The sequence below is a fragment of the Candoia aspera genome, chromosome 4 (assembly GCF_035149785.1).
Source record: "Candoia aspera isolate rCanAsp1 chromosome 4, rCanAsp1.hap2, whole genome shotgun sequence".
Classification (NCBI taxonomy): domain Eukaryota; kingdom Metazoa; phylum Chordata; class Lepidosauria; order Squamata; family Boidae; genus Candoia; species Candoia aspera.
Genome location: NC_086156.1, coordinates 46986266 through 47006769, shown reverse-complemented (window position 1 = coordinate 47006769; position 20504 = coordinate 46986266). Strand labels below are relative to the sequence as shown.

The window sequence follows — 20504 nt, the reverse complement described above, 5'->3', positions numbered from 1 at the left end:
TGTTTTGCTTACCTGATCTTGAGGGTCCATTTTTGTCATCATTCTATCTTCCAATAAGTTAAAGGTGAGCACTTGCAGAACATAAAGTTGATGTGCCATTTCATTATTAATGGGCCTTTGAGCTCTGATAACATGCTGAAAATAAAAGCAAGAACAAAAGAATCAGGAGAGCTTCCATCTACATGTGTTTTATCAGCAAACATTCTATCCAGCTTTGTGGACTGTGGAGACAAAAGGAACAATAATATCAGAGATGCAATCAGGTTGGATGATGAAATTTGGATTGTTAGGATCTACTTAGATATTTTGGTATTAATGTAATTTCACTGCACTTGTCAATGAATATAAATGAAATATAAATTTACAATGAAAGTTGTAAATTCCTCTTTGTTCTTACAAAGTAATCTGTGAAAAATGTGTACAATTAAAAAATTGCTTTCAAGCTGAAGAACAAATCTATTCATGATAACCTTTTGTTACCATGAAGACCAGCACACTTACTATGGCATACAATTTGTTAATAAACTTTATCTGATCCTTTACCATTTTCCCCCTCTTTTTATCTTTGATCCTCTCACTTTATAGCACAGGCCTATTTAACTTGTGACCCATTGTATCATGCATAAATCATGCTTATTAACAAGCAAAACTCAATAAAACTCCAGTTTTGATATCTGCCTGGATAGATAATAGAAAGTGGCTGCCAAGTAAAACATAATATTGTGAGGTGGACTTGCATTAGGATAATCTCCAAGATGCAATATTATCAGGCTGAGAATTAATTCAGTTGTAGTACTGCAAGATCAGATTATGTATGTAATTGTTACAATACTAATGTGTAACTCAGAAAAATGAAAAAAGCTAAAGTACTTACTTGTAAAATGATTCCCCTAAGTTGTTTCTGTGCTAAAATATTTGCCATTTCCTAATTTTGAAAAACAAAGTAATAACATAGTTTGAGAACACTGTATAATCTTGTTATGCAGCATCACATATTTTAGGGAATAGAACACGTTAACTTCTTATTGCTTGCAGCACACAAAGCAGGGAGAAATTGAAAAAGCCAGATCTATTTTCTTTGGTGACTAATGGGTTTTCCTTGTCCCCTATCCATCTGGCTCTGTAGCAGTATTGCCAATAATTTTATATCTTAAAAAAAACAAATACAGTATGTGAATGGGATATAATTTCTTATTTTGCTTTTAAGGTAAGACAGGAAATAGATTACTTTATGAACCTTCCCCTGCCCCCCCACCCCGCCAAAAGAGAAGGCTAAATTTTTTAACAACTTCTACAAAACAGCACTCCAAAGGAAAACTAACTATCCTGTATATACTTGGCAGATGAAATATACAGTATCTGTAACACAGGGTGGAGTGTGTCAACCTCACCATAGCATACTTTCATGTAAAAAAGATCAAGCTACAATTGTCTCATTCATGTAGCTAACAATTTGTTTCCTTTTTCACTGATGTGATTGGATGACAGCAATTCATTCTTTATCAACATCAGTTAGAGAACTGAGCAATAGCATAGCAATATATTGGATACATCTGTTGTTTGGTAGAAAGAGTTCTGAATTTCGCTCAGCCATGATAAACTTTGTGGAGTGACCTTGGATAGGTCATTCCCTTCGGTAACTTAATTCATAAGTCCATTATTGTCATGAGTAAGGATGGCGAGCAGGGGGCTCCCATCCAGACTGTCAAGCGCATGCGTAGCACTGAGGAATTGGTCAGCCATTCAAAGAGACACAGATCGGGACCGCCTTAACCTTTGGGGTTTATATGTCTGGGTTTTCCCACGCTTCTTCAGTTTGTTAGGATTCCTGTTAAGTACTAGCAATAAATATTAGAGACCAGTTCCTTGTCTCAGTGTGTTTCCTGGCTGTTAGGACAATTATACAAACAAAACTAATAAATCACTGTTTTTTTCTTCTCTAAACTATTAAACTTGATCAGAAAAATATATGATGAGAAAATGATGAGAAATGGGACTGTAATGCCAAATATTGTTTTATTTTACACTTCAATGCAAATCATGAAAACTAACTCTTGATCTGCCTTGTTTCTTTCTACCCCTGATATTTTTTCATCCTTGTACCACTACAATATCTCATCTTTTCCTAAATATTATTCCCAAATTCCACATACCATACTGAAATACCTGACTAATATTTTAAAAATCACAACAATTAACAATAGCTGACCTGCCTCCGGTCATCAGGTGCTTTAAAGAAAAGTGCATTTATCACAGCAATGGTGTATGTTTGAATTTCCTGATCAGCCCTGCATTAGAACACAATTTTAAAACAGTAAGAATACTGTATGATATTCAATTATCAAAAATCAATGCTGCTATCATATAGGAGATCGCAAGGAAAGAATATTAACCTACAGAATCAAATTGCTGGAAAGGAAGCAGAACCCTGAAACAACTTAAAACAATTGCACTTTAAATGTATATTAGACTCCTTTATCATAATAAATTATACATCAGCATTAGTATATTACACAGACAGATGGCTATGGTTTGGCTTGATAATTTTATATGATCCATGATCAATAAAAGAAAACATATATACTTTATTTACATAAGAGGTGTATATTAATGCTTCAGGATACATATTCTTTTCTTCTCATTCCCATTAGTACATTATATATAAGCATTTTACATACTATACAAGCTTTAGCATAGAACTTCACCACAACCTCCATTATATTTGGAGTGAATTTTTAAAAATATTGTTTCAATATAATATGCCTCAGAAAGACAGTACTGTCATGGAATACATCCAGTAATGTGCTGGTAAGTATTTAACAACCAGCTTCATTGTTGGCACTACACTGCTAGGGGCCAAACAGCTGATCAATATGCGAGGCATCAAAGTCTTGTGCTAATGCCTGGAGGCTGTTAGGGTCTGGATGGGAGAGAACAGGCTTAAATTGACCCTCAGAAAAACTGAGCTATTATTTGTACATTGTGGTTCCTCTATATTCCCAATGTTGATTCTGGATGGGATTGCACTACCTTTGAAGGAACAAGTCTATGACTTGAGGATCCTGGACATGTGGCTCCAGCTTCCTCTGTTACCAGTTTTATAAGTGAGGTCGAATAACTGGGGTTTTCTTTTTAACACTGCACAACACCTTAGAGGTTTTTAATTATCAAGTTTTATATTTATTACAACTGGGAAGCCTTGAACGGAAATCAAAAAAGATCTTTGATTCGGGAAGAGTTTTAAGAGTTTGTGTTCTTATACTAGTTCTTATACTTGTTTCTAACTTGAAACAAGCTAGGCTAAAACAAGCAAAAAAACAAACAAACAAACAATCAAAGAAAACTTACCCTTGTAGGTGTGGAATTAATTGCCCAATTGTTATCTCTTGTGCCACTTTCTGATACAGATCATGACCATTCAGCACCATTGATTCTAAAATGGCTAATGATCTTTGTAGTATAGCACTATCATTTTGGAACTTGCTCACGTAACTTGCAATCTATGAACAGATCACAATTTTTCTGTAAATCCAGAACTGAAAGTAAATCCTCCAGTAAAATGAATAGAATTTGAATATAATATTATAATATTATAACACTCTGGGTATCCAACTGAGATAGGAGACTACTCATGTTTGCAGGAACAACCCAAGAAGCCTTATAACTTCAAGTGGGAGGAATATCTGCTGTTCCTCTGCAACACCCATCCTCACAACTCCCCAGACAGTGAACAGCCAGGCATGCTACACAATAACTGCAGGAATACCCAGTGTAACACACTCTAAGATGACCATGGTAATTGCCTGGGTAGGCATCTTAGATGTCATGAAACAGCTACTATAGTAGCAGTTGAAAAGAGCACTGGGTAGGGAGACTTAGCCCAACTAAGACAGAGTGCTGTTCAAAGTAGTTGCTTCATTTTATATAATGACTGGGTCAGTCCTGTGAAAGTATTTAAGAATGATTAACAACAGCACTTAAGTAATATCAAATTGTGGGGGAAATCTATGTGTGACAAAACCTTTTGACACATTTTAGGTCTGAAGTTTTAGCTGGGCACCTATGAATATAATATCTGTATCAACCCTAAGTTGATACTATACTAAGTATATCTTTTATACTTTCCACAGCTGCATTCCAGGATTTCACTATTTCCAGAGTTGCCAAATATATGGGAAAAATGTTTCCTTTTGATGCAGTTCAGTTCCAGTATCATTCAGAATTTGTTTTATACATTTGGGGAATTAGGTTCATAACTTTTCATTTTATCCTCACAAAACCCATATGAATAACTTAGATACAGGATTTCTGCACAAGTGTATCCAACAAACTTCATGCAGGCCCTGAATTTAAATTAAAACTTGGATGCAAACTTATAATTCTAGCAATACCACTAACCAAATTAGTTTTTAATATCTATGAACTGCAAACATGTAGAAATCATATATTGGTTTGGTTAATACATAGGGACGCGGTGGCGCTGCGGGTTAAACCGCTGCGCTGCTGAGCTTGCCGATCAGAAGGTCGGCGGTTCGAAACCGCGCGGCGGGGTGAGCTCCCGTTGCTCGTCCCAGCTCCTGCTCACCTAGCAGTTCGAAAGCATGCAAATGTGAGTAGATCAATAGGTACCGCTTCGGCGGGAAGGTAACGGCGTTCCGAGTTGTCATGCTGGCCACACGACCCGGAAGTGTCTATGACAACGCCGGCTCTAAGGCTTAGAAACGGAGATGAGCACCGCCCCCTAGAGTCGGACACGACTGGACTTTACGTCGAGGGAAACCTTTACCTTTACTAATACATTGTACTAAGCTGTAAAAGAATCAGTTTGGTTTTGCTTGAACATGCTGGTATTGTGATTAATAAACTATAGCATCACATGCTGTATGAACCAAACTAATTTATACAATAAATGATGATTAAGCAAGCTACAGCTTAGCACAATGTAAAAACCCAGTCATTTATCCAGTTATTTTTTATGTGCCACACATTCCTTACTTTATATGTGAATGAGACAGACACAAATATAAATAAATGAGGCTGTCCTCAAAGCTACTTCGGATATCAGTGACAAACATAAACCTTACCTTTTTTATGAAAGCCACAGAGAAAGTATCCCAAGATACAATTCCATGATCCATCAGCTCAACAAATGCTGTCAATGTATAGGATAACATATCTCCAAAGCTGGAAGAGACATGAGCCATAGTAGTAATGGGTGGGACCACATACAGGGAAATGAAAAGCTCTGGGGGCAAGGAACAACGAAGCACGGCTAAGCAAAAAGGGTACAAGCAGAATAAAATGAAGGCTGTGCAGCAAAGAAGCATCAAAATAATTCTACATGGAAACCAATAATCTACCAGTTGGGAGAAAAAGTGAGGATCTATTTATATGCTTTAGGGGAAAGACTATGCCATGCCCAGTCCTGTCCATTAAAAACATTCAGAAGGCAGAAATGAAATAACTTTCATTAAAACCGTTTCCCTATGTTTGGGCAACCAACATCCAGTCCTGAAATAGATCGTAGTTCTGTTCCTTTCCCCGCATGAATTCCATCTGTCTTTCAGCCTTATCTATCAATAAGGCTTAAATCAAGCCTAAATTTCACCATTAACTTTTAACTAGACTTTTAAAATCACTTTTAAACTATGGTTTCTAAATAAAAGGCCTAATTATAGCCAATGTTGTGAAAATACTTAAATACACCTAATCTGGCAGAAGACGGGAAGGGTGGGAAATCATGTGAGAGGAGAGAGCACAAATGAGCTCTCAATTATAATTAAGCGATAAACCAAATTTCATTTGCAGTTCTTGTCCTGCTAAATTGATTTGAACACCACCAATTATTTCTACTGCAACTAGTTAAGAGGACTACTGTGGTTCTGAGACTATTAATTATACTAGATTCCTGGCTTAAAAACATTTTATTTAGCAAGTCTAATCTAAATTTGGACACAGATCTGCATTAATAAAATTCTGCTGTACAAATTGCTTTCTCTCTTTTTTGCTTTTTTCAAAAACTAACCAGCCACTGTCAGGCCTCTGATTAGTACAGAGACCATGATAACTCAATTCACTAAAGCCAACAGGTCAAAAAGAAACTCTAAGAATCAATTAGGAGAAAACACTGTACACATAATCGTGGTCAATGAAAGAACCAATGCAGTATCTGCATAGTAACCTACACTATGTCATTATATTAGTTGTTTAGAATGCTGAAATTTCATCTGATGAGTAATTCCACTTTCTTAACGGGAGTTGTTGTGTTTATTAGCAGACGTTGGACCCTCTCAAAAAGGATCAAAGTGTACAGCTTACAATTCTTGCATTTTTAAATGCAAAAATGGACACTTCAAGATAATTTGGTAAGATTGCTTTTATACTCATATGAATATCTCTCACTTCTAATGAAAAAAGAAAAAAATTGTAATACTGCCAGCTGAGTCAAATACTGTGTTTTGCAAATACAAATAAAAACATACTATGTATCTACAATGCATGTATTACTAAGTACAAGTTCTAGGAACAGAGATTGATTGCAACCCCACTGCCATTTAACTATGTAATATAAAGCACAGTTGCTACTTTTCATATGCAACAGCAAACAGGGCACCTTTCATTTTTTAATAAGAATTTTATTAAGTTTAGAGCAAAGATAAAAACTACAAAAAAACCTACAAAAAACCTACAAAAAAACTAAAGAAGTGAGAAAAAACAGGAGGAAAAAATATTTTTTAAAAGATTATGTAACAAGTGACTTCCAACTTTTAACAGCAAGAATATACAACAATTTCCCATAGTCAATCCCTTACTCTATATTAAGCCAAAATCACATTATTTCTATAAATCATTCCATTAACATATTATAAAGATCATTAAATGTAATTGCTCCCTCCCCTTATATTAAAATAAAATATATAAACCACCTAAACCATCTCCCCCACAAAAACACTTATTTAACTACTTACTTCCTACCACTATTCTATAGATTTGTCTACTATAATAAAGATCAAACTACAAAAAGATATTTATAAATTTTCTGCTCTTATAATTAATAATACTGCAGTTATTTTACCTTACTAATCTCAGTCCAAATCATTAAAGAAGAATAGCATCAAACAAGCCTTAAAAGCAATCCAAATAAACATTCTCAAACCCTTACCCCACTTTGAAATAAACCAAAGCATTCACATATTTCCAAAATACACACAGGGTATTTTTCAAAGAAAAAGCAAACAGCCCAACTGCCCCCCTTAAATTCTCCAACTTCTCAGCAAAAAGCCTCCCATAGATAACAACCCCTTCCTTCCCATAACATTCCTTCAGAACAGCAACACTTATAGTTTGCAATTTGATCTGTCCTTTAATTTCTTCCAGTCAACTATCCAATAATCTTCTGGCATTTCAACAAAAACTTCGATCTCGCTGTCAGTAGAAACCTTTGTATCATTGTTAAGGTCTTCAATTCCTTCCACAATGTCCCCAGCCAGATGCCACATTTCAAAGCTTGTATTTTCAACAATGTCCCAAACATCTTGCATAATAACTTGACAAGAGTCGGAAAAAATCTGTTTGAAGTCTCAATGGAACTCTGAGAAAATCTGCTTGAAATCTTCCATGTCTCACGCAGTAAGTTATGGAGCCCTCTTAAGAACTTAAATTGCAAAAGTAGAATGTAATGGAAAGTTTCTGTTTACATAAGCAGAAGGCTAATAAGAGAAAGTTCCCCAGGGAAAAACAGCAGCAGAAAACTGAAGATTCAAAACAGCAGATTCAGCGTGTAGGAAAATATTAAAATCTTCAAATTAAGTACAAAAATAACAGGGAGACAAACATTTACTTTCAATCCTCCTCAATATTTTGAGAGTCAGAATAGGGAAAATTGTGGAAAATTGGAAGGTCAGGACATAGGGGACTATGAGGAAAAATACCAGACATGGGGAGTTGACATATTATATGTGCGATTGTCCTGAGTGCCAGACAGAGAATGAGTTAAATAGACAAGGAACAGAGAAGTATGAAAATAAAAATCCTTAAGTAAGGAGTTTACACTTGGTAAAGGCAAGTTAGGGCTGAAACTGCAGACACTTGCAAGAACTTGACACGGAGAAAGGCTACATAGCAAATTTATGCCTGCATATGTAAAAAATTTCAAAGGAAATGATTTCTACATTTAGATGATTGGGATTGGGCGTGGTTGGAACTGTTTATAAAAATCAAACTGTGGAATTGTTCGGGGCTCTCCACCTTGCATATGGAGAGACCTCCTTTATGTTGACGTCTTCAATAAATGAGTCAGTTATTTCTCCCACTCTGTGTTCATTGGGAAAATCGCACCGAGTGCACGAACCAAGGAGTCTTTTTAGGACCAACAATTTGGATGGAAACAAGCCAAAACTTGAAAAGATTTTCTTTTTTAATTAATCCCAGAATAACGATAAGCACCAAGAGAGCTTGCTTCTCCTTGCTGTAAAAAAGCCTCTCTTAGGGTAAATAAACTTAAAAAGCTAAAAACTGGGTGATTTAGAAATGGGGTGGCTGGTCTTAGTATCCCTTAAAGGCTACAGTGCAGCTTGGAAATGATGGTATCCCCATCTCCTGGCCTGTTTATGATCCTCAGGCTGCAAGTTGCCATTCTGGAGAGCAAATGCGGTGCTTCTGAGCGTTTTCTAGTCTGTGAAAACACTGCTAGGCTTCAGGGAAAACCTTCCTGAGCCAAAAAAACTGCCGCATTGTCAGTTCTGTCTGCAGAACCCACGGACACAGCTGTTCAGTCCGCCATGTCACCCACCAGAAGTCAAACAGAGCACCTTTCAAGCTGTGTATTTTGAAACTTTAAGTACCTTTTACTGGACGCATATGCAACATGACAATATGACTTAACAACTTTGGTCTTAAGGCTTTTTTTCTCCCTTTACAGTGTAACATCTCCCTCTTTCCTGGCTCACGTAAATTTGTCATGAAATCAAAATTCAGCAGACCATAAAACTACAAATGGACAGGAAGGAACTCACTAATCTGAGCACAGCAACACAATTTCTGAAAAGAAAAAAAAAGGATATTTACAATAGAAATGGAAGTGTAGCAAGGAGACAAAAAGGAACAGGAAGAAAGAAGCTGCTTGGTTGAAGACCAAATAATGAATGGAATCTATAACAGAATCATGGAGATGGCTACTTTTACAATTACTGCTCTAGCTTCCAATTGAATTTCAGAGAACAATAAAAAGAGATGGCTTTAACCTATAAAGCTGTTTATGACTTGGCTCCTAGTTATTTTCAGGATCATCTCCTTTGAGTAGAACTGACTTGTCTGGTCTTTTGCTCAGAGGTGGGATGTTGAGGTTTTCTACATTGTAAGCTTTGGTGGTGGGGTGGGGAACAGAAGATATATTTTTTTCTGTTGTGTCTCTGTCCCTTTGAAATAGCCTTCCCCAAGAGATTTGATGGCAGCCACACTGCTGGTATTTAGGAAGGCAGTTAAGATGGAGCCATTCCACAGAGCTTTTAATTTGTAAGGATTGTTGCTATGGAGTGTGGACACTGAGTTAGGCTGGTGGCTTTTTAATCTGTTTTTATTTATTGTAATTGATATTGCATATTGTAAACTCCCAGGAGTCTTCTTGCAGCTGGACAGTATATAAAATTTGTAAGTAAGTAAGTAAAGGAGTTTCAGAAAGATTGGACCAATTCATAGGAGCGGCAACCAAGATTGCCAGCTACTATATGTCACAGCAACTCAAGAAAACCTATTCTAATATTACATTTCATGGCATATTGCGTATTTGAAGTCAAGCAGGCCACTCTGGTGGAAAACTTTAGAAGACAATCCCAAAGAAAATGTGATGTGAGACAGACATAATCTTCAATCAAGGCTATGGCAATAGAGAACAAACAGATGAATGTAATCACCATAGTTGAAACTGTTTCCCAGTATTACTTTTAGTTCTCTTATGTCAAGTATATGTTGGTGATGGTTTAGACTATGAAAATACAAACATTTCATTTTTCTCTCACTAGATGTCCTTGTAGTACCAGAAAAATTTCTGAGGACCAGTGAAGAAAAGACATTGTAAATACTGAGGCAAAGAATTATCCCAAGACACATTTCAGAGAAGACTAAATTATTGGTGAACCAATCTTGTGCAACTTAGGCATAAACATTGTAAAACACAGTAGGATTTTTGATGACATATTCATAGAATCATACATAGATTCAATTTATATATTTCAATATATATATATATTTATATATTTCAATCCAGGTTAAATAAATGTGAATTTAGGATTCAAAATGTTATCAATAGACCAGAAAAAAATATCACAAGGTAACAGAAAATAAGGATTTGTTTATGGGGCAAGGAAGACACTTGCTCACTGTCTCATCAAGTTAAGTTTGAAATTCATCAAGCATGAGTTCCTCAGCCATATCTGGACATTTTGGGAATACAACTGGAATGAACTTCTGATGTTCCAGAATTATAGTCCTTTGACATCTTTATAAAAATCTCCAAAGTTTGAGGTTAACACAACATGGAAATACCACAACTCAGCCACTAGCAAGAAAAAAAGCAAGCTGGTGCTCCCATCGCCCTGAACCAGCATTACCATTGGCATCAGGCTGGAGACGCCATCTCTGAGCTGAGCCTATTTACATGGCAATATTCACTACAACACACTAGTGAGATGCTCTGCTTGTGACATTTCCTACCAGAATTATAGTAAAAAGCTACCTTACAGCTTCAATGATTTGTTCATAAAGTCCAGTGTTGCTATTTGATTTGAGAGTGGCTCCCAGGTCTCTCCCATTATGTAATATCTTTTATATTGGAAAATTTCCTTCAAGTTCTATCACTATATCTTCTTCTGAAAGTTGGTGTGAACAGTATAAAGGATCTCACTTTTATATTATTATGTGCATTTAAATGCTGAAGCCATAGTTTCATAGCCTGCTGCTGGACAAACACCAACTATACATACTTTTCAGGGGCTCAGCAGTTCACATGACTGGTTTTCTTTTGCTTCAGTGTGAGGTCATCTTGGGAATTTCCCAAGAATATCCTTATGCATCAGGATGAATATTTCTGGGGAGTTTTAAATATTCAAACTTTTCACATGGTACTATGTTCTATTTTGATGCTCATTAGCTTAATAGCTTGAAAGAAAGCTGATCACAATACAAGCTCTTTACTCAATCTACATTATCTGTCAACTGTCCGAATAAACTCTCACATTCAGTTACAAAAAATATGACATAGTTCCCATAGAATCTAGTTTTTCCATGGGCAAGCTCATATTCATTGAATTAATATGCACTCACAGAAGTGGGGGAGGAGGTGAGTCTAAAGCCCCTGTTTTGATGCTGTTTGCTTAAGTAGGATTTAAAGCTGCAAAACATTCTACACAAAAGTCACTAAAGTCATTTAACTTTAAACCTTAAATATATGTGTTCAGAATTAAGCTCAGTTAGGTTCCATTTCTATCGTAAAGATTCTTTTTCCTTCCCAGCACCTGGCATAGGCATTCATAGGAAGAAAAAATTGTAACATATATTTTGTCATTCTTGGAAAATTTCTTGGAAAGCTAAGACTAGCTGCTGTTATTGTTGTCAAATTTATATAGCGTTCTGTAATATTATAGCAAACTATTATGTTTTTGGTCAACATTCACAGAAAGGAGAGAATGGTGCATAGAGCCTTACATTTATTAACTGTTTTCTTTGCAACTATTACAATTGACCAAGGCAAATTTTGGTCTGTCCCTTTCTTTGAGTTCTGACTTTATGCTTGTTACCTTCTGACCATTACAACGACCATGAATGATTTTTTTTCTGAAAATGGAAAAAAGTGAAATGATGATTTCTAGATTTGATAGTCAAAAAAGGATTGAAGGGATTTTTGTAATATTTAAGAGGGAGGAAGGACAATGAGTCTGTTTATAACAGTTGAAAAGAAGGTCGGAAGTCACTTATTTTTTCTGGTTCTTGTTTCTTTAATTATCTCGCTTTCACTGTTTTGCTCTTTGCACCTTTGTCTTTTATCTATGTAAAAACTCTTACTAAAAATTATATAAAACAACAACAACCATGAGTAACAGGATACCATTATTCCAATTCTTAAATATGGGGAGAAAATGTAGAAAAGGACTTGACCAAGAAAACCTTATAAATTACAGGAATTGCTTTTAACACTGGATTGCTTCAAATGTTACTGAAAGGGTATGACTAATCCTTCCCCGTCACCCCCCCCAACAGACACACCAATGTCGGTATAAGTGGTTAACTAGAATTACAAGATTTTTTCCCACCTAGGTATAGTTTATCAGAAAGACTAGTCTTTTCCGTACCAGACTGCTCAGGTTTTAAAATAATCTTCTACCTGACTAATGTCTGAAAATCTATGCTGGAATCTCCAGAGGGAGGGACTAACTGGTGGCAGCTCCAAGAGGCTCAACCTAGCTCAGTTTCTGAAGAGCCTCTGTTATTGGGCAAAGACATCTTCAAATAAATAAGCATTTGTTCTGTGATCAGATGGGCATATATGCAATAATTAGACTTAAGTGATTGGGGTTGATTTTATCTTACTGCTTTGCCATCTAGCAATGCGTTCTTTTGCATTTCATTGCAGCTCTGTTGCATATTATTATCTGTGTATTTTATGCCTTTTCACTTTGCACCTCAGCAAGGCAATTAAACAATCCACCAAAAGAACCATATTTTTAAAGTAAGGGAGAACAATATCAATTTTCTGATGCTATTTTTATTAAGGCATACATGCAGATAAACATGCAGATAAATGATAACAAATCTGAAGAAAAAACTTTGTATCTTATATATGCAACACATATTGCTTTTTCACTGAGCGATGACTTTCCCTCACATCACAAGAATATTGGAATTGCTTCCTAACTATACATGCTTTCTAAGCCCTCAAAACTTCGAATCTATTTAAGTACTAAATGTGCACTAGAATCAAGATTAGAACAAGAATGCTAGCGAAGTATTTCAACCAATATAAACCTTACACTGGCCAAAACAAATGAAACTGCTATTTTCTACAACCCTGTGACATCCCCAAAGCTTATAGGAGCACTGAAACACTGCAAGACTGATTCTAGTAATTCAGGGTACATCTGCTACAAATCTAATCTGGTTTAACATATATTTATGGTAACTGGGAATAGTTGGAAATTCCTGGCCTGCAAAACCATAATTGTTATGCTTACTAACAAACATGAGTATATTCATTTGCTTGTCTTAGACCTAACCGCTCCTTATGAAAAATAGATACACCATCTTCCAGTAATCCTGCCACAGATCCAATAGACACAACTCTTTGACACTCCTTCTAGCTTTATATCTGATGTGTTGGCTTGGCCTGATGCTAGCCATCTTTGCTGGATCCACTGGTTCTTCTTGCTGAATTCTTTTGGTTCTATGTCTCATCTTCCTATGTGTTACCCAGATACAGTTCACGCACAAGTTTCAATGAAATCAAATTTGAATTATTCAGCCCCAACTACAATTTTTTCAGTCTTCCCCTTCCTCTTGAGTCAGTCACTCTTTCTTCACACATTTGTATTCTATTTTTTCCTCTATATGACCAAACCACTTCAACTTATTTCTAGTGACTCATGTTTGTATTTAATCCATTTTCATTCAGCATCCTTTTCTTCATGACTCTGTCTCTTGTTTTACCACTCATACCTTTGAAATCCCCTAGTTAGGTTAGGTTGATGTTAAGGATTCCTGAGGGAGGTTGGACTAGATTTCAAACAAATATTTGAACATTCTTTACTTCATATACCACCTGATTGTGAATACCCATTTTTCTTGGGCATTCTGCCTCCTAAATTTTCTTCACCAATCCAATTATTACAACATGATACCCTTTCGTTTAAAACTTTTTGCTTCTATTGGTCTACTGTCTTCTCATTAATAGTACTCAGCTTTCCTGGGCCTAGTCCTTCTCTTTACCATGTTTTTCTCAAAGGTCAGAGCAGATTGAATTAAAGGCTTCTAAAAGTCCTTCTGCACCCTGTACTCTTCTCTGAGGTTAGGATTGCTCAGCCAATCACTGTCAGAGGCTTCCCTTATTGCAAAACCCACTAATGCACAGACATTGATTATAAATAACAATTCCTAGAATTAGTCATAACAGTAATTGCCTTTCATCTTGATTTGATATATTTTGGGCAGTGTTCTAACTATAACCTTCAGGAACAATGATTCTGCAATGCACTGTTGCTCATATACACAGTTCTAAGATCAGTTAAGTGATTCTAGTGTGTCCTCAAATAGTCATTTACAGAAGCATTCACAGATGTCTATCCACATGAAAACCTTATTTAAGAAATCCCAGAGAATAGTTCTTTCTTTTTAATCCAGAACAAAAATTTATAGAATTCATATTAATTTCTGAAACCTGCAGTATTCATCTGGACATGAATTTCTTAAGGAAAGAAATATGTTTAAGCAAATTAAAATATTGCAAGCACAGACAACAAAGGAAAAGTCAAGCTGCACTGCATTTTTAGAACAGAAGGACACAGTTTTGCCTATGATGATTCATAAACGCTGTGGCAGTAAGACACACAGCCAGCAACAGGGGAAAGAATTATGCTAACAAGTCCCCAAAGCATATACCATTGTTGCAAGAAAATGAAAATTTCATGGATGTTACCAGCCTTTACATTAACCGAGAAACATCAAGTACCAGAATGTTTATGAAAGAATCATTCATCAGCAAAGCTTTTAGCACTTCTGTTTCCTGAAAATAAAACACTTTTATCTAGTCCTTATTTTCATCTGGAATCTAAGTTATTATGATTACAGTTTCGATATTCAAAAGGCAGCTAGTTATATAGTGAATTTGGACAGGAACATGACATTTACAAAATCCATTTTTAAACGTTGCCAGTATTCTTTTCCTTGTGCAAAGTGCCACTCCATATGTTATCATAGTGTCATTCTTTGCTATACTATGCCAGTAAAAAGAAGCCTCACATAAAGAAAAATAACAACAGATCATATGGAAAGCTTCTAAAAGTTTGTCTCAGCACTGAAAATACTTCCTGCAAAAATAGAGTACTGCCAAAATTGTCAGTTACATTCCATGTCCTTTGCTCTGTTGTAATGCATATGGCAATTTACTGTATAAAAATATGGTATCGTTATGTGGTAGATATTTTTTCATCCCACATGATTTATTGCTGTTATTAAGGGCAGAGAAATGCAGAACACAGTGACATCAAGATACAGTGTAATCTATAGTACATGGTACTGGGATCCATTTTAAGGATTTTTTTCCCTAATACAGCAGACAATTCAGTCTGAGGTTTAAAAATTCCTTTTCTTTGAAAGTATAACTAACCATCAGGTCAAAAGTCAACAGCACAATCCAGCTACGATACTATGTCAAAATAAACAGAGCATTAGGCCTTGGGTTCCCAACTTGCTATCTATGGGTACCAGTTTGCCCATCAGCACTGGTACCTGTTAAGTTATCTGATGACTGGACATTTATATTAACAAAAATTCTAAGTAAAAAAAAAAGGGGGGGGGACTAGCATGGTACAAAGTAAAGGATTAGCCTTCAGCATCATTTTTATCTCTAAGAATGCTTCAGGGTCCCAAATGGGTCCCAGACATAGAATACAGTAACTCTTTGCTGCAATATAGTTGTCATATCTTTGCTGCCCAGAGTTATTAGTCTTATTTGTAGCTGCAGTGCATGGTTTGGAAATGTGTCCACATGCTTTCCAAAAGGACAAAGACAGCAGGATTAGTGGTAAAATCCTGCCTGAAGAGGAGCGCTATAGAGGTTCATGGAATACAAAACTTTTTAACCAGTGATGTTCCCAGGACAATGTTTGGACATGGGCAAGCTCCTCAGCTGCCATCATGCAACAGCATGCATAATACATTTTCAAAACCCAGTGAGCCCATCAGCAAAAATAAAAGGGGTGAGAATTCTCACATTATTTTCCTCCTGTATGAGATTTCAGTATGGATACTGGGGACTTCCAGGTGAGAACATTGGCGGACTAAGCTATCTCTGAGGGAACAGAGACAGTATTGCAGTGGAGACTGATGGCCCGGCTTACACAGCCTCCCTGGAGAAGGAGAGGCCATTGCTCACTTGTGCTCTGGACAGCTGCTCCTCAAGAGGAGACTGCAGGATTGTGGTCAACTCGTGAGTCAAAATGCCAGGAGCCATAAGAAAAACATAAAGCTCACATTCACAGCAGAGCCTATAGGGACACTAGGTTCACTAAAATCTCATTTTCTTACACACATTGGAATTACAATTACTTCAAAGCTAAAAGAGATCTTCGGAACAGCAGTTTTTTAAAAAAAACCTTCTAGTGAATGACATTTCATTTCAGATTAAAGAAAAAAGTAAAAGAATTTAAATAATTTAAGATCAATGGCAAAAAGCTTAACAAGAGCTCAATCTAAGAAAGTTTAAAATGGATTAAGGGGCCAGTTAAATTTTAAATATTGGGATTTTTACTAAAGTGCTTTTAAAATAATTAAATAAATAGAATAATACCTTCATGGGAACACAGACTGTTTAGAGTTCTAGTAGAATGACAATTGGTGGACTTTGCAAAGCAAAGAGAAAAAAAGAAATCTGAGACAAACCATATGACCACAGAATTACAGAGTGCCAGAAGGGATCAAAGACTTAAGGACTAGAGAAATGCAAAAAAGGAAAAAAAAAAGAGAAGAAGTCTCCCTTTTACTTTTAATTTTGTACCCGATGAAATAGCTGTTATTAGAAAAGTAGTGAAACCTAGAGAAATTACAGACAAAGGTATCACACTTGAGACATTTCAAAAGGTCTTTGAGGAAGTGGGAAAGAATGTTATACCTACAACAACAATAAAAGATGAGATAAAACTAGGGAGGAAAAATAATCTTGAAGAATTTACAGGACAACTGAGTGGAAAGTTAATTCAAAGTGAAGTCAAGATATAAATTTTGGGAAATAGAACAGAAACTTTGGAAAACAAAACAGAGATATCAAACAGAAGGAAGATACAAACATTAAATCAAGAGATGAAAATTGATGTGAATTTTATTCGTTTATTTACTTACTTAATCCCGCCTTTTTTTTATAAATAACTCAAGGTGGCAAACATACCTAATACTCCTTCCTCCTCCTATTTTCCCCATGACAACAACCCTGTGAGGTGAGTTGGGCTGAGAGAGAGTGACTGGCCCAAGGTCACCCAGCCGGCTTTCATGCATAAGGCGGGACTAGAACTCATGGTCTCCTGGTTTCTAGCCTGTTGCCATGGATAATGGACTACTGCTGGATTTACAAGAGAAAGGAAGATTTACAGAACTTGGTGAAAATAGTAAGGAGAGGGCTGTTGAAGCCTCAAAAAAAATTAGGATGGGCAAAAGAAGATATGGATGGAAACCAAGTCCTACAACAATATTTCAATGTCAAGTTAAGGATTAACAATGTCAGAATACTACATAACAGCAAAGGATATAAAATTGACTTGTTTCTATGCTGGTCTATGACCATAATAAAGATTTGATTTGATTTGACTTGACAGGGATACAGATAGTAAGTACTTTATAAAACTGGAAATCCTTTATGGATTTTTTGCTAAAACTGGACACAACTGTCACTGATTTTTGGATTTGCAGTTTGAAAAGGGCTGCAATATGGGAAGAAGCGATATATGTAACATAATTTCAAAGGGGGAGGAGAGTTATCAAGTTTGCTCGTACCCACTGTAAAGAAGGTCGGAAGTTACCTTTTTAAGTATCTTTCTCCTGTCTTTCTTCTTTTATTTTCTGCACTTTCTATCTTTTCTTTCTATTTCTTTTTCTTCCATTTTCTCTCTAATTTCATTTTGAATTAGCTTTTATTACTGTTAAAAATCTTCAATCAAAATAATTTAAAAAAAGATTTCAGTGTGGGTATTCAGTATTGTTTGTTGTTTATAGTATAAATAGCTTATATCTGGTTATCAGTATGCATTTTTCACATTTTTCAGAGCTTTACGAGATTTTGTTTTAGAACAAACAAAATGTTTTAGAAGTCATGAGTAGTGGACAGCCACTCAAAAGAGAAGCATAAAGTTTACCTAGAAAAAATACAAGGATATCCTGCAATTCATCATTCAGATGGCCTATCATTTTTGGAATATAAATTAGAACACTTACACAATAGGTTCAATTTGAAAAACCTAAACTGAATTTGAGATTTGAAGATGGAACATTATAACCCCACAGACAAAATGGGAATTAACAAGTTTTTGCTGAGCAAATGAGATTACAAGACTACCAATGCCTTTCCCCTGCCTACAAAATTTTAAGCTTCTGCAATGAGTTTAAACTAATCAAACATGTCCTTATAATCTCAAGAATTTCTTGTAATGAACAACTGACAGCTAGAAGTGAATTATATATTGTAAATTTTTAATTTGTGTCCTATTAAATACAGAAATATCTCATTCAGAAAAAGATATAACATACATTCATCCTAGTCATATTATCAGACACTAAACAGTCTTCACCAATTTGATGTTTTCAAACTGTGCTGGACTTCAACCTCCATAATCCCCAGCTGTCACATGCTAGAAGTTAAAATGATCATGATTTATGGTTATGTCTATTAACTATGCATTCTGATATATAAAATAGTTATCACTCAAAATAGCAATATAACAAAAGCATCAGCAAAATCTGTAGCAGCCACAGGAATATAAGGTATCCATTCTGTAAGCAATGCAAAAGTAAATAAAATAAAAAATAACTGAAAGAACCATAAGAAAACTGTGGCAAATAGAATTAAAAGAACAGAAGAAAGAAGCAGAAAATATACTGGATCAAAATATGCAGATATTTAAATAAATAAAATCAGCAGGAAGGCCTGAAATTTAATCATGCAAAGAAGAGGAAGTTTGCAGGGTCATGAGCCAATCAGGTTCTTACCAGGGCTTCATTATCTTCTGCAATTTCTGATATCGTCTGCAAAAATTTAAAAACTTTCATGTAAGGAGAAACATAAAAACATTGTTTGAATTTATCTATGAGTTTGAATAACGTCTTATAAAACACAACCAGAAAAAATATATTTGGCAATCATTCAACTGAAACTGACTCAAATATATAACAATATGGATTAAAAACACTTGCAAGGAAATATGAAATCAACCCAACAAACATTTATGGGTGAAAAAAACAAAGGAAACAGACATGTTTTAAGTACTGAAAATGTTAAAAACTTTTAGTAGAATTATCAATGTCAAAACTTCATCACAGCTGGACAGATGATAATCATATCATTCCATTAAAACAGGATGGACAATTTTTTTGTACCATTATTTCCCCCTCCCATGGCAAAGAGCTACAGTGAATGGGCTTTTGGCATAACAGTGGCACACAAGTGGGTGGGGCTGGGATTTTCAAACTGGTGGGGTTTTTTTCCTTTTTTAGTTTATAAACCCTTTGCAAGGCTTTCACATCTTTGTTCATTTATTTTGGTATGAAATCGCACTTCCAAAATTTGACAAACTGTCATGGAATTTTGTCAGCAAAATCTCCAGGATCTTTGTGATCGATAGACAGACAGACTGTTTTTCAGGGACTGCTGGCTGTTAGGATCAGACATACTTTCCTCTCTGCCTTAATTGTTGCCAAAAAAATGTGTCGATAGCAGCCAAGCCCAACTCGTCTGTTTTAGGAAGAAAGAGTGTTTGAACCCTGTTCTCCTTCCCTTCACTCCAGAACTCCCTTAACAAAGAGAAGGAAACTCACCCTCCACCCAGCAGCCACTGGGCCTCAGATTTTGTCCTCTCAAGAACCTACATTGTCCCTAACCCCAACCCTTTTCAAAGGCCAGGAAGGGCCAGTAATTAACAAGTCTTCTGCAGACATTTTTTTCCCCCTCTCATCTGGATTCTAAGGACATCCTTGCAAGTGAGTGAAGAGGATACCAAACTGTTTTCCCTAAGCATGCTGCAGTAGATTTACTCATTCAATGTTGGCAGGGTTAGTTGCTAGGTTCTTCACCCAGAGTGAATCAATCAAGTTGTTCGGAGACTCTATGGCATCAAACCTGGGAGAGGACTTTGATCCCTGAGAAGCAGGTGCAAGAAGAAGGGATCCTTCTTAGGTTTATCACTGCAAGTTGGTGAATGGCAATTAGAAGTTAAAAATTGTTCAACTGCTGTAGACAGGGAAGGTTAGAACTAAACAAAGTTTTTTATGTATGGGATACTTACATTATTATGCATTCTGATTAGATTCAAACACTTTAATTGTAAGTAACTGATATTTTGGTTTAAACTATAGCATCAAATCTACAATATTGCAGGCAATTTCTACATCCTTAAATAGGAACTACATAGTCCCTTCAATTATTTGCCCTGCAAAAAACTAGGAACCAAAAAGTTTAATTTCACTAGATATGAAGTTATTTCTTCTTGAATATATTGTGCCAGAAGATTTACCCCTATTTCTCATTTATCCTCCTATAA

At 35.8% G+C, this 20504-nt stretch overlaps 1 protein-coding gene across 2 annotated transcripts in view; it reads right to left on the bottom strand.

Moving 5' to 3' along the window:
• ELMO1 (engulfment and cell motility 1) overlaps positions 1-20504 on the bottom strand; it is a 300993-nt gene that overhangs the window by 180740 nt on the left and 99749 nt on the right. For both annotated transcript variants that reach the window (XM_063304033.1, XM_063304034.1), the window contains exons 7-12: positions 18958-18993; positions 5085-5184; positions 3349-3500; positions 2210-2288; positions 875-925; positions 13-135 (exon numbers count right to left, since the gene is read on the bottom strand). In XM_063304033.1, the coding sequence (XP_063160103.1) occupies positions 13-135; positions 875-925; positions 2210-2288; positions 3349-3500; positions 5085-5184; positions 18958-18993 (541 nt within the window). The remainder of the gene's footprint in view (positions 1-12; positions 136-874; positions 926-2209; positions 2289-3348; positions 3501-5084; positions 5185-18957; positions 18994-20504) is intronic.